The sequence below is a fragment of the Balaenoptera ricei genome, chromosome 21 (assembly GCF_028023285.1).
Source record: "Balaenoptera ricei isolate mBalRic1 chromosome 21, mBalRic1.hap2, whole genome shotgun sequence".
NCBI classification, from domain to species: Eukaryota; Metazoa; Chordata; class Mammalia; order Artiodactyla; family Balaenopteridae; genus Balaenoptera; species Balaenoptera ricei.
Window position 1 is genome coordinate 5,347,850 of NC_082659.1, and position 14,899 is coordinate 5,362,748.

General features: G+C 36.3%; 1 protein-coding gene across 1 annotated transcript in view; it reads left to right on the forward strand.

Annotated features, from left to right (window-relative positions):
- Positions 1-14,544, forward strand: part of VEGFC (vascular endothelial growth factor C) — a 105,028-nt gene extending 90,484 nt beyond the window's left edge. The window contains exons 5-7 of the mRNA XM_059909309.1: positions 9,983-10,089; positions 10,393-10,726; positions 14,047-14,544. Of these exons, the coding sequence (XP_059765292.1) occupies positions 9,983-10,089; positions 10,393-10,726; positions 14,047-14,161 (556 nt within the window). The 3' untranslated portion in view covers positions 14,162-14,544. The remainder of the gene's footprint in view (positions 1-9,982; positions 10,090-10,392; positions 10,727-14,046) is intronic.
- Positions 14,545-14,899: the final 355 nt, after the last annotated feature.

A 14,899-nucleotide genomic window follows, 5' to 3' on the forward strand; every position in this document is an offset into this window, starting at 1 on the left:
ATTTTACAAAGGAGAAAATTGAGTCTTAGAACTGTAATTAGCATATACAAAGCTAAAAACTAAAAAAAAAAAAAAAAGTGTCAGAAGGAGATAAAAAGTCAAGTGTTCCTTCTTCTTGACCCTATGCTTTCCCCCAATAGCATATAGCATTTCTAGTATTTTCAAAACAAAATTCAAGTCTCAATAGCAGTAGCGCCAAAAAATATCATAAATTCAGAGGTAGAGGAGAGTATCTCTAACAGAAATGGTCAGTTATCCTATTCATATTGATGTTCTCATAGATTATTCTCTTTTTTCCAATTATTTCCTCTTATATTTTCCTTCAGATTAAATTCCATGAGTTTCTATGGCCCCGTTAATGATGGAGATTCTCTTTTTATGGAGGGAGCCATTTATGATTAAGAAGCGATGTCCAAGATTTTTCTACTTGGTGTTTATTCATTCATGAGTATTTATGTTGAGTCTTCTATGTGCATAGCACTGTGCTAGGGAACGTAGGATTTTTATAAATGGATTATGTAATTTCTTAGCTAAAGCAACTTATGTACCAGAGTACAAATATACACAAATATATCTAATATAATAAGTGTATAATACACTATGCTCTGCTTCATTCAGCCATTCAACAAACAGTTATTATGTGCCCTCTAGGTACTACTGTTGTGCTAGGCTATAGAGATAGATAGATAGGATTGCTATTCCAGAAGAAATCCCATAAGTGAGTCAGACATGTAACCTTAGGACTGGAATTGGTGTGGGAGAGGAGGTCACGCTGGATGCATGACTGCAGCAGAGTGTGTGATGGAGAGGATCTACGGAAGTCCAGAGAGGTCAGCAGAAGTGCAAACGCCATTCCAAGGATGGACTTCTTCTCTCTTTCCCTTCCAGTCGCTCAGCAACCACTAAAAGATACATGTAGGACATGATATTTACATTTTATGTGATAGAAAGAACAGCCTGGTGGCAATGTAGTACGTGAATTAGAGAAGCAAAACAGGAGTTGGAAAAAGTGGAGAGGAAACTTCTGAAATAATCCAAGAGAGAAATAATAAGAGTGGGTACCAAGGCAGTGGAAGTGGGGATGGAAAGACATTTGAAATATAAGAAAGTATATGACTTGGCAACTGCGTGTGTGGGATGACAAAGAGGGAGAAGTTGAAGATGAAACTGCATGTATGATATTCAAAAAGACGGGGAACACCTGTTCACAGGAAGAACGGGTTTGAAAAGGAGAATTTAGTATTTACATGTGTACTTTGAGTTTTTGCAGCATCTCTGGGAAATCAGAGTGAAACGTTCATTAGGCAGTGGACCTGGAGCTGGGGAGACACTGGGGTGGGGGACATGCTCGTTGGGTAGCTGCCGGCATGCAACTGGCACTTAGAGCAATTGGAAGAAATTAAACCAGCCAAGGAAAATATAGGACATAAGCAGGGAAGAGGAACAGCAGATGACACCATGGGGAATATGAATGTTTAGGAAACTCGAGAAATCACAGACTAGCAGGAGACTGAGAGAGACCAATCAGAAAACTTAGGCATAACAACTGGGAGAGAAATATATTACCAAATCCAAAAGATATTGCAAAAGCCAACAAGAGTTGAAGGAAAGGAGTGGTGAGAGGATCAAATATCAGAAAAAGCTTAAGAATGGTTAGGACTGACTCCAGGACCTGAAGGACGTGATACAGAGATAACATAGGCATTTATTAATGACCTACTATGTGCTAGGCGCACAGAGAGAGGGTGAGGAAGAAAGAGGGTAAGCAAGAGAGTGAGAGAGAAAGTCTCAATTACGCATGAGAAGCTGAATCAGAGGGATCAAGTAACTTTCCCCAATGTCACACAACTAAAAATGTAGGAAAGCAGAGATTCAAACTAAATTAGGAGCCAATTCATCCCTTTGGGGGTGCAGTCATTACTGCATTTTTAACTTCTTGAAGTTAAAAACAACAACTTCAAGCATACAGTAAAGGACAAAACAATGACATATCTTTCTGCCCCAATTCAAAATTTAACAAATATTTTGTCATATTCACTTAAGATACAACCCAAAGCCCCAATCACCGTTCTTCATCCTTGATTCCCAGAAGTAACCACTATGCAGAAATTGTACTTTTCTCATTCGTGCTTTGCTATTTTTATAGCAGGTGGATGTATTAACATACCACAAGAGATTATAGGGTACACCTTTGTGTGTTTAAATTTTTGTGTTAAAGTTGGGCCATTAGTTTTTGTCTCAACAGTATGTTTTATAGATGTAATCATATTGATTTCTGTAGGCCTGGTTTGTTCATTAAACAGCTGCATAGTATTCCATTGGATGGATAGATAGATCGTTTTTTCATGATTATTCTATGACATTATACTATAGGGAAGGCAATATTCAAGCATTAGGAAAAGAATAAAATCAAAGGAGAGAGATGTCACATTTGAGAGACAAGTGCCTTGAAGTTAATTTTACCCAGTGGTAAATTTATTGGTTAGTTAATTGGTTATCATTAACAACGTTCCTGAAGTTATCCTGGAGAAAATAACACGTTCTGGGGACAATGAATAGACTCGAATAATTTAAGTGGGTTTAAATCTGTAAAAGCAGTAGAAGATAAATGACAAAGGCAGTGCTGAGACTATGCTTCTGGAGCTTTGAGCACCAGCCTGTGGTGTTTTGTCTCTGTACAGGTACTGGGGAAGCATAGGGAGTTTTGTGAGTAGAAAAATGACAAGACATTGCTCCCCATGGCCAAGGCACCTTGAGTTGTTTTAAGGGTTAATAAAGATAGAGGATATGTATTATTTCAGCCTGATAAAGAAGCTTATCAGTCTTTGGGGGAGAGTCATGTTATGGTGAGAAAGACAAAAAGGAAGGGTGAAGAAAGGTGCAAAAATTGGCAAATCTAGCCTGAAGGCTAATTTGTGAGTTTGTTTACTGCCTTTATTTCTTTTACAAAAGTGTTAACATTGTTTACTAAGATACCCAATAAAGCATACCTGCTTCTAAGAAGTTAGTTATTCAGGTTTATTAGGGAAACTTCATTCTTGTGACAGTTCATCTCTTCAACAAACAGAGTAGATTTACAGCCACGAAAACCTTTGATTTAGAATCTGAGTGTCTTTGGACTGTTCATCTATTACAATGGATCCTTAGTCCTAATGCTTAGAAATTTGAATATCCATGAGTTTTTCTTTTTCCCTTTTTAATTTTTCATTATTTCCCTTTTAATTTCAAGATTGTACATTGTTGCTTTACACAAAATAGAGATAAACAGAATAGCGTGTTGATTTTAATAAACTATTTCAGAGCAGAAATGTGAAGATAATTTACCTGCCAATTAAACTGTGACATAGTCTAGCACCAGTTGATCAGAAACTACCCTTTTTTTCAGCATTTTAAAACATGAATTTTTATTCTTCCCTGAAAATATCCTCTTTGCAGTTCAAGCCCTAGGTTCATATGCAATTAATTTTGAAATCTTAATTCATATGTCTATTCATCCTCTTTCCTACAAAGCTCATCATCTAAATATTGTCAAACACCTTCAAATGAGCACCTATGATATGAACTCAGGTAAGAGATCCCAGACCCTGAAGCGTATTTTTTTCCAAAAGGAAGCCAGCCATGCTGTATAGCGTGCCTGTCTTCGGGCTCTCTGGTTTCTGCTTTCTAAAAGTTAATAATGGAGAGCACAGCATCCCTATGGCTTGCTGACTGGCTGGGAGAAATGACAGCAAAATGTATATGACTGAGGAGACTTCATCAGTACCTCCTCTGCGCTAGGTTGTTTCTGTAATGTTACCCATAGGTAGGGGCTATTAGATCAAAGATTTTGTGACGTTTAATGTCAGGTTTACCCAGATCACATTGATGATTATTTTTAATAAATGTCCATATTATTAGACCACATCTACCGATCATTTTCTAAAAAATTTATAGACTTTTTTAGAAATTTTAGGTTTACAGAAAAACTGAGCAGGAAGCAGAGAGTTCCCATCGCTCTCCTCCAACTAGTTCCCCCTATTATTAACATCTTTTTTTTTTTTTTTAAATAGGTCTTTATTGGAGTATAATTAGTGTGGTACATCTGTTACCATTGATGAGCCAATACTGATACATTATCAACTAAAATCCATAGTTTAGTATCTTTTTGTTGCACATTATCTGGATTTTGACAAATGCATAATGACAGGTATCCACCATTATATTGTCTTACAGAATGTCTCACTGCCCTTGTGACCCCTGTTCAGCCCTACTTCCCTGCCCCGAAACGCTGCCCTCAACCAGTCATTTTGATGTCGTAGCGACACTCTCATGCCCTCAACACATGTTGTCATTGTTTGGGTTTTGGTTTTGCTTTCTTGTTGAGATGTGACTGTGATGAGATAATGAGACCAGTGGCTATTGAAGGACATTTTTACTGAATTCCTGGTTACTATTTTATCATTTCTCTGTTCTAATTCTGTTAGTTCAAGTTAAATATAGCGATAAAAAGTGACAAACTGACAAATAGAGTAACTGCTAGATTTCCATTGTTTCAACCTACCATACCTCTCTCAACCTTGTATATCCAAGCAAATCCAAAAAGTTTAAAAATTTAAAAAAGGAAAGCACCTAGGCTTCTAGACTTATCCTAGCATCCTGTGCTGTTGTGCGCCAGTTCTAGTGATCATGCAACTCAAAAACGAGCGCTCCTGCACGCAGCTAGCCAAGCAATGACTACACGGCATAACTCACGCTCTATATCCAGGTCTCAGATGGTAGCTGAGTTGTTGTATGTGGCAGGTACCTGCTTTAAAACAATCATTTATATTCACACAAAAAGTGAAAGGTTAGATGTCTAAGCCCACTTTTTATACTAATGCAACTATTGTATTAGCCTTTCACTTATTAAGTCTAGAAAAATGATTAAAACTATGGATTTTCATTAATCAGACATAATTACTATTTTTTTTTTATATCCTAACAACCCCAACTCCATCCACTGTTCTTCCAGTCACAAGCAAAAAAGTAACATAAGCAGACGTAAGCACAAATTAGCATGAAATCAATAAAAATCAATACCAGGTATGATAAGTATATGCATTTTATTTAGATATATTTCTGTTAAACATGTTCCTTTTTTCAGACAATTTATATAGAGCCTTTAAAATGAATATAATTCTGATTTCTACCCATAGTACTGAAGAAGCTACTTAATAACATTCACTATCAAGGCCATTTTTACTTAACCACTTTTCATTTGATATTTACCACTCTTACAAAAATATAAGCAAATCAACATCTGTGTAGATTGCTGAGTGTATTCAAGGGCCACGCATGATGAACTCAAGATGAACACAACAATTCAAAGACTTTTGGAATAAAATTATTGAAACCAGGGCGCTGGTTTTACCCAGGGCTCTGTGGCTCTGATAATGAAAGAATATAGTTGCCCCTCCACCTCCTATGCTGAGAGCAATCTTGAGCAAAAAGGGTCTGGATTGATATTAACCCCGAATGTATTACAGGTTTGAGTGATGTTGATCATAGTGGGCAAAGTTCAAACAACATCAACAGTTGGCCGTTAGGAAATCAAAACCCTATTTTGATATTTTTCAAAATTAATTATGTAGTCAGAGTTCCCCTTACTGTTTTCACAATGGAGTACAAGAGCATCTTATTGGATGTCCAACTGAATGACGTGAAGCTCCTTGGAAGGGGTAAAGGAGAGCTCGTAGTACATGCTTTCAAACTGATACTACTGGATCACAAACCACTTTTAACAAGACTTAGCAAAGGATGGCTATTTGAAGAACACACCTGTGGACTATAGATGCCACATGATCAGCAGAATTTTAATCTGCTGGGATATTGTAAAGACACCTTATTAAAAGAGCTTCCAATGAGATTAATTGATTAACAGCACAATTCATCTCCATAGAAAGAATTTGCTTTTTAAAAAAGTCATTGAGTGCTACAAGTTGAATTAATATTCAATTAATGTCAACATTCATTTTGAGCAACCTATGAAATATTTTTAAAGAGATACTTAGTAAATTACATCAATAACCATTTTAATATAAATCAAGATGCAGTTCATTTTTTCCACTTAGAAATATATTACCAAGATTATAGTTATTTGAAAAAGAATAACATTTCAGCTCAGCTCTAATGCCAAATAAAGGTGGTAGTATGTCTTCATTCCTTAAATATTGATTTGGAGAGTCAGGGAATTTCAAGTATATAAAAACCCGAGTGCCAAAAAGTAGAGATGAGAGTCCGAAACATAGAATGCACAAAATAGCCTACTACAATGTTCAATGCACAAGAGCTAGTAATTATTACCCAATATGTAGAATTTAACCTAACACATATTTGGAGCAGATTAATCTTTTAGCATTTCAAAAGGAGATCAATGGCAAAATAAAATTGATTTAATCATTAAATTTGTTGTTCTCTAACACACAAACCGTTAAATTTTTGTTCCCCGGTTTTAATTAGCAAAAAGTAATAGCTACCAAACCAGCCAAGTGAAGTTTTGAAATAATTAATGAAATAATTCTTAGAAAAGCATCTTTACCCTCCATACAAATGATCAGCGGGATTGTGGATGTGTTAGTGTGTGTAGGGATGGGAAAGGAAAAGTAGGAAAGTTAACCTATTTACATATGATTCTCAATGTAAATCTACTTCACAAATAATTGCACAATGTTCTGCTTTTCTATGCAAACAAAATGTGCCTTTGAATCAATAAGTTTTATAAATACAGTATACAAGATAACTAATTTATAAAATTTTTAAATATGTTTACACACGTTAATATTCAGAACTCAAAGAGAAATTTCAATAGGATAAAAATGCTTTGGAAATTAAGATGTGTAGAAGGTAAGTAAATTATGCTAAATCTTCTATCCACCATGAAAACATTTCCTTTCATTCTAACATAACAAGATTTTGGAAATTGTCTCCCATCTTTTCACATGAGAAGCTTTAAACACTAAGAAGATGCTATTCACTTTTACAGCAGGGAACTTCAAGTAATTATAAAAATATATTCTATCCAAATATGCTTTTTTATTGAAGTATAGTCAAATATATGTTTAATTAAGTCATATCTTAGCAGGATTCCAAATTTCAGCATTGAATTGTGTGTTAACACTGATGTGTAGAAGTTTTTTTTATTTTTGGCAAAGCTTCTGAAGCTATATTCTTCTAGAAATTTAAGTTTTAAGAATATTAGAAATTAAAATATTTAATTCACTTTGAGCAAACCATAATTAGTTGGCAATATAAAGTTGATGCTGGCAAAACATTTCAGGTATAACATAATTGAAAGTGTTATTCTGAAGGCCGTATTTTTATCATGAACATTCAAAAGCAAAAGAACTGTGAAATCATTATTTAATTCTATAAAACTAGGCAAGGCACCTTCTTGATTTTTATGACACTTCCAGAAATGTCATTTCCTACATTCATTTCTACACACAGTCCATACTTTTGAATTCATACTTCTGAAGATATGAAATATTAGAGAGAAAACTATATTTTTCCTCACTACATAAGAGAGAGGAAATTGTTTTTGCTTCATACCTGTTTGGGATAAGCAGTTTTGCATACATATTTAAACGTAAGCACAGACACATTAACACATACTCCTGCAGTTGAAGATTTTATCTTTCACCAACCTCACTTAGGCTAGTGATGGAGATTATTCTTGACACTTCCCATTTAAATAGCTTAGATGTGTTTTGTCAACTTTAATGACTGTAACTAAAACAAATACATCTGGCATTGCAACCATCTATACACAAACACACATACACCACACGTGGGAGACAGGGAGGTTGTGTGTGTGGGGTTGTATATGCATATTTATACACACGTGTCTGTCCATGCACATTACATACATTTCAAAAATATTTATATGCATATATATATAATTGAAATAAAGTTGCAGAAAACATTATTTACCACGTGTACCCTAGTAGTTCATATTTTATTATATGCTATTCTTTTATATTTTAAAAATGCATTTCCCAGCCCATATAATTGAGCTCAAGATCCACTAATGGGTTGCAGCTAACAGCTGGAAAAACACTGGCTTAAGTAACGGCAGTATAAATCACATGTTGGAAAAATTAAACATGCTTTTCTACCGCAACCGCAACAGCACTGTACCCACCTGATACCAACATGGTATCAGGAATGTATTACTTAAACCACATATAGGTCAATGTTGGGACAGTGTAGCCAGAATGGTTTCACCATCATTGATAGACAGAAGAGTGACTTGAGTTTCATGAGCCAGGATTAACTGCATTGCTGTTATACACTTACACATAACTGCTTCTTATTTGATGGAAGGCTGCTAAAGTTTTGGGTAGGATGTAAATTTTAAAAAGCAATGATACTATTTTGGCAAATTGTTAAATACTGTCTAGATTTTATGTGGAACAGAAACATGTTCATGACTTCCCAAGAAAATAATGACAAAAATATGTAATGAGTAGAGATTTGCTCTCAGGAATACCTCAAATTATTAGGAAAGTATAATATTCTCCAGGAAATACTATTCAGTGAAAAGCAAGGTCTGGAACAGTGTATAAGGGATGCTATCTTCTGTGTAAAAAAATAAGAAAAAAATACATACATATAGACTTACATCTTTTCTTTGCAAAAAGAAACACTGATGATACAAACCAAAAGCTATTAAAACAGCATGCTGGAGATATGAATCCAAAAGACCTTCTCTGAATATACTTTTTCTCATAATTTTAACTCTGATAATCACTTAAATGTTTTCCACTTTCAAAATAATGAGATGAAAAGAAAAAGCATGTAGTATTTGCAGGATAAAGCAAATATCTCAATATATACTTATATTTAAGCAAAGATGGTTAGAAACCAAGATTTTAGTGGAAGTTATTAGTTGAAGTCAAAGGACTAAATTTAAAACCCCAGTAATGTTCAATTGGATTTGGAAATAGCACTATGAACTTTTTTGCCTAAAAATATGTACAGGTATTTCTTGCTTAAGATCAATAACCTATTCCCCCAAATATAATAATGCTCTTATCCAAAAAAGAGAATTAGGGCTCCCTGAAGGGATGGCTGATGCAGGCATGGGGGAGAAAATGGGCAACATGAGTGTATGGCATCTGTTCATCCCAGAAAGCAGAGAAGCTGGAAAAATAAAGGGGTCATGCCATACAGGCGCCAACACGAAGGGGTCCCAGTTAGGCAACAGTGAGACAACTAGCACATCAAAGGAGCATTTGAAGCCAATATGTTCAGATTTTTAGTTAAATAAATAAGCAAGATGGAAGGAAGAAGGGAAGGAAAAACTAGAATAACAACAAAGAACATGGTCTTTGATTCCTTTCTGTGGAACGAGGAGTGGGAAATCTGTATTCATGGATCCTTTACAGCTATAGGCATCTGTGCTTCAGAAATAAGGCCGTAAAGATGCATGTATAAGGATGTTTCCTGTAGAATTGTTTGAAAAAGCCATAAATTGGAAGAAATTCCAATGATTACCAATAGGAGATTAATAAAATAAATAATAGCACATCCATTTATGGACCACTATGCAGCCAGTAAGAATGATGGAGCAAACTTCATGAAATGACATATAAAGAGGTCCATAATATATTGTTTAATGGAAAAAGGAAATTTCAGAATAGTATAAAAGTCTTTATCCCATTTTTGCACGAAGTAAAACAGTATGTGATTATACAAATAAATGTATTTGCCTTAAAAAGATAGAAATCTGGAATGAATGATATAAGACCATTCCACTAACTGTGGTCACCTCTGGGATTAGAATTTGACAGCACCTGTGGGTGGGAGCAGTTTGAGAGGGAATGTTTGCATTTCATTTTATATATTCTTACATCATCTTAATGCTTTTTTACAAGCATTGTTGATTTTGTAACACATAGGTAAGAAAAGAGATGATCCCTTCCATGTAACAATTATTCTCTTGCTTAACCCATCTCTCCCACAGATGCCAGGCTGCAAACAAGACGTGCCCCACAGATTACATATGGAATAATCACATCTGCAGATGCCTGGCTCAGCAAGATTTTATTTTTTCCTCTAATGTTGGAGATGGTAAGCCGAATGCTGTATTAAAGACTAAATGTCTCTATTTTGATTAACAAATATTGTAATATTAAAATCACATGTACAATATTCATTTTCATGCTTTGAAATCACTCACTACAAAATAGGACACTTTCTGCTTCGTATTGGTATTATTTTGAACTTCTTTGTAACGGAACCTACCTGTGTGTGTGCACAACCCTTTAATGAACAACATGGAAATGAAAACACTTTTAAAGGCTTTTTATTGTTTCCCACCACACCCAGAACCAAGTAAGGGATAGTAAAGATGTCCTGACTGTGTTTGTCTAGACTCTGCAGACGGATTCCATGACATCTGTGGGCCCAACAAGGAGCTGGATGAAGAGACCTGTCAGTGCATCTGCAGAGGGGGGCTTTGGCCTTCCAGCTGTGGACCCCACAAGGAACTAGACAGAAACTCATGCCAGTGTGTCTGTAAAAACAAACTCTTCCCCAGCTCGTGTGCGGCCAACAGAGAATTTGATGAAAACACATGCCAGTGCGTATGTAAAAGAACCTGCCCAAGAAATCAACCCCTGAACCCTGGAAAATGTGCCTGTGAATGTACAGAAACTCCGCAGAAATGCTTCTTAAAAGGAAAGAAGTTTCAGCATCAAACATGCAGGTAAGAAATCTTCATAAACTGTATTCATTTCTCTTACTGGAAATAGTTTTCTCAACGCAAAGCAGTTTTCTCAACCAAACTACTGGTTCTTTGTTAGAATGGAACTAGTTAAGTTCTGGAAGATGAATTCTGATATTTTGTAACCAATGCTAAATTTTTGTGAGACTTTGCTCCCAAATAAGTAAGATGGGAGTCCTGGGAACCAAAACCAGATCCAAGCTCAGAATGCACTAAATCCTTGTCCCAGAGACTAAGGTAGTAGCTCTCCACATGAGTTAGAGAACAGATGCATAGGACAGTCACTTGTGGAGCATTTTCAAAATACATCCAGGTAGTGCACACCTGCCCCCAACAAAATGATTATGCCATCAGATGTAATTCTGTACAGCTGTTCTAAGTGCAGAACATGTGCAAGCGTTACAAAGGATAGGATGATACCGTTTTCTGTGGAATTGTATCTAAAAATGAAAATAGTTAAGCGAAGTATAATATTTAATGGAATCAGAGAAATAAATTCATACGTTGTTAGAGGTTACTCAAGACATTCCTTAAACCTGATTCTGCTCCCTTCTTCACCAGAAAAAAATGAGTCTCTTGGACTCAGACACTTTCATTGTTAACCCCTGAACCTCTTCCTCTTTGATCTGAGAATAAGCCAGACCTGTGCTTTTGACATTTGCTCCCACCCTCCTTCAGCATCTCGCTCCACCACTCACGCCCTCTCCCTTCCATATCTTCCATGTCCTCAACTCTAGTGTTTGTCCCCCTCAATTTTTTCTATTTTATTGGCATCTCACTGCAATTTTGAGCATTCTGTAGCAACCAAGCTCTGTCCTTGTCTTCTGAGTTGCACCAAGACCAGGCATTTGGCATTTATCTGTTCACCTCTTTCATCTCTCATTTATTCAACCGACTGGAACCTGGTTTATGCCCTAATATTCCACGATCAAGTTCAGTAGACCGTTCATTGTCAAATCCGATGGACACTTTGGTCTTTCTGTAAACCTGTCCTTTCCGTAGTTTCTCTTTAGGCTCTCCTCTGGTTTGAGTGAGACCACATTGTGCTTTCCTGGTTGTCCTTTAGGTTTTCTGACCACTTGCTGTCCATCACTGGAGTTCTCAGTGGGTTCTCTTCTTCCACCCACTCTTTACAGATGGTGATAACACCCTTTCAACAGACGATTATTCACACGACTTAAAACTTTATTTACATTTATTTATTTACAATTATTTATGATTGTAAATAATTACAATTTATTTACATTTATTTACAATTTAGTATCTGCATGAATACTTCCATTTATTTACAATTTAGTATCTGCATGAATGTTCATCATTACCTTTATCTTCAGTAAATAAAGTGTCCTTCTTTTTGATTCTCAAGAGTTTGTATTCCCACTTCAGTTAATCTTTCTGATGATTTGTCCACACTAACATGTTAGCTACTGCATGAGGAGATTTCCATGAATCTAGGTATCTCATTAATGACATTTTTTTTCTTCCATTATCATTTCAGAAGACCTGATAGGAATCCTTGTTTTTCCTCTTTAGAATATTCTGGGCAATGATATTCCAATTTTACTTGCATATCCTACTCTAATCACCAAAAGGATATTTCAAAAATGCAGAGTATAGATACTAAATCTTATTAAAGATCATGAAACCATTTTTTCATATTGAATCCAAGTGAACCCAGTATACATTGAAAAACCTGAAATTTTTGTTTACATAAAACTAACCAGCCATATTTTTCTACAGAATTCTTACATTAACTTAGTAGAAAAGATTTCTGTCATTGTATTTCTCCTCATCGCATACATTGTTTCTTAATGGCTTTCTATTTACTGACTCTCTCCCCATGGTCATTTTTCTAAGTGTATAATTCCAGGTTTTATGCATATACTGAAGCAAAAAAAGATAGTTTAATATTTTGAAAATATATATATACTCATTTTCTCTTCCTATTTATTCCAAAATTGTGGCAGGCAGAGTATACATTCTGTGGTTCACTGCCTTAATCAGCAACTTACATTGATCATTGAGAATTGTATCTCTTCAGTAAAGGAATACCAGTGGCCTTATAATAATGTAATTGTATTTAGAACTGAAAATAAATAAATAATATTCTAACAAGATATGCTTTCTTTTCTGGAGCAAAAGAAATGCTGTTTCAAAATCACATCTGTAGTTTTTCTGTGGTGCATGTTTGATCTCCAGGTCACCTTGCATTTTTCTTGCATTATATCCATCCCCACTGCCCCATGTTACGTATACACATCCTCCAGAAAATCCTTCAAAGATGGCTCCCATTCACTGGCGCCACAGGGCTACTGATGGTATTGGCTGCTGGGTCGTTTGTCCTTTTGCCACCACTAGAAACTGGACATCTAGGGTGGGAGGAAAGGGACCCTCACAGTGAATACCGTCCCTTCTCCCAGTCCCTCCCCCCAGACCGCACTGTGTTCACGTGCAGCCCGGGTGGAGGAGGGAGGCTGACAGCTGCCAGCCCAGCCAAGAGTGAGGATGGGGCCCTCCCTGGGGACCACAGTCCTGCCAGAATGGCTGGGCTTAATCGCTCCAAAGCCTGGGTTCCAAACGAGTCCCAGAGTCTTGTGAATTCCGCCATGCTTACGTGATCACGCTAAGTCGGCAGACCTTAAATACTCACCTTCAGAATTTCTGTTTTATGTTACTTTCATCGACGAAGCACAGAGCACTTCAAAAGAACTAATGCTAACAACACCTCATTCTTCCATTCGTTACTTCTGCAAGCAAGACTTTTTTTTTTTTTTCACCTTTTTTGACCAGGATTCTTTATTTATTTATTTATGGCTGTGTTGGGTCTTCGTTTCTGTGCGAGGGCTTTCTCTAGTTGTGGCAAGCGGGGGCCACTCTTCATCGCGGTGCGCGGGCCTCTCACTGTCGCGGCCTCTCTTGTTGCGGAGCACAGGCTCCAGACGCGCAGGCTCAGTAGTTGTGGCTCACGGGCTTAGTTGCTCCGCGGCATGTGGGATCTTCCCAGACCAGGGCTCGAACCCGTGTCCCCTGCATTGGCAGGCAGATTCTCAACCACTGCGCCACCAGGGAAGCCCCTTTTTTTTTTTTTTTTTTTTTTTTTTTTTTTAAGTTTTTCCATTCCTCTTATATTTGGTAATTCCAGGCACAAACTTTAGCAATTTATAAACTGGAGAACAATTTTATGATAAAATGAGTAACTCTGTTCTAGTTTGAAACTTAGAAAGACACAAAAGTGCATTTGTAGCATAACAAATTCATCTCCTTGGTCTTTAACAAAAGTCTGTCCTTCTTTGTTCCCCTAGTTGTTACAGACGACCGTGCACAAATCGAGTGAAGCATTGTGAACAGGGACTTTCATTTAGTGAAGAAGTATGTCGCTGTGTCCCTTCATATTGGAAAAGACCACATATGAACTAAGATTGTATCTTTTCTAGTTCGTCATTTTTCTGTCATGGGAAAACGGTGTTGCCATGTTAGAACCATGAACACAGAGACTTTGTGGGACCTGGTAACAAAGACAAAAGTCAGTTTCCTGAACCATGTGGATAATGTTACAGAAATGGACTGGAGATCATCTGCAAAAGACCTCCTTAAAAGACTGGTTTTCTGCCAATGACCAAACAGCTGAGGTTTTTCTCTTGTGATTTTAAAAAAGAATAATGACTATATAATTTATTTCCACTAAAAATATTGGTTTCTGCATTCATTTTTATAGCAATAACAATTGGTAAAGCTCACTGTGATCATTATTTTTATATCATGCAAAATATGTTTAAAATAAAATGAAAATTGTATTATAAGCTGGTAAGTTGAGTCCATTACCATCTTACGCTATCAGCAAAACTTGATATTATGAAAACTGTCCTCTCCCCCTGCCCTTTTCCTTTTTCTCTAATTGGATGTCAGATTTTGATTGCTGTATGATCCTGTAAAAGAAAGTTTCAGAGGGACAGCGGTTGCTATTAATTTTATTTAAATTCATCTCTTAATATATTTAATGAGTAGAAATGTTTTAGCACATGACACTTTTGAATGTATAGCCAAATGAATCAATAGAAAACATATCATCTTATAAGAGAGTCTGCTTAGCATGGTTATGCAATTGAAAGTTATTCAGTGCCCTTGGAGCATTCAGACTCTTAACCTGATATGATA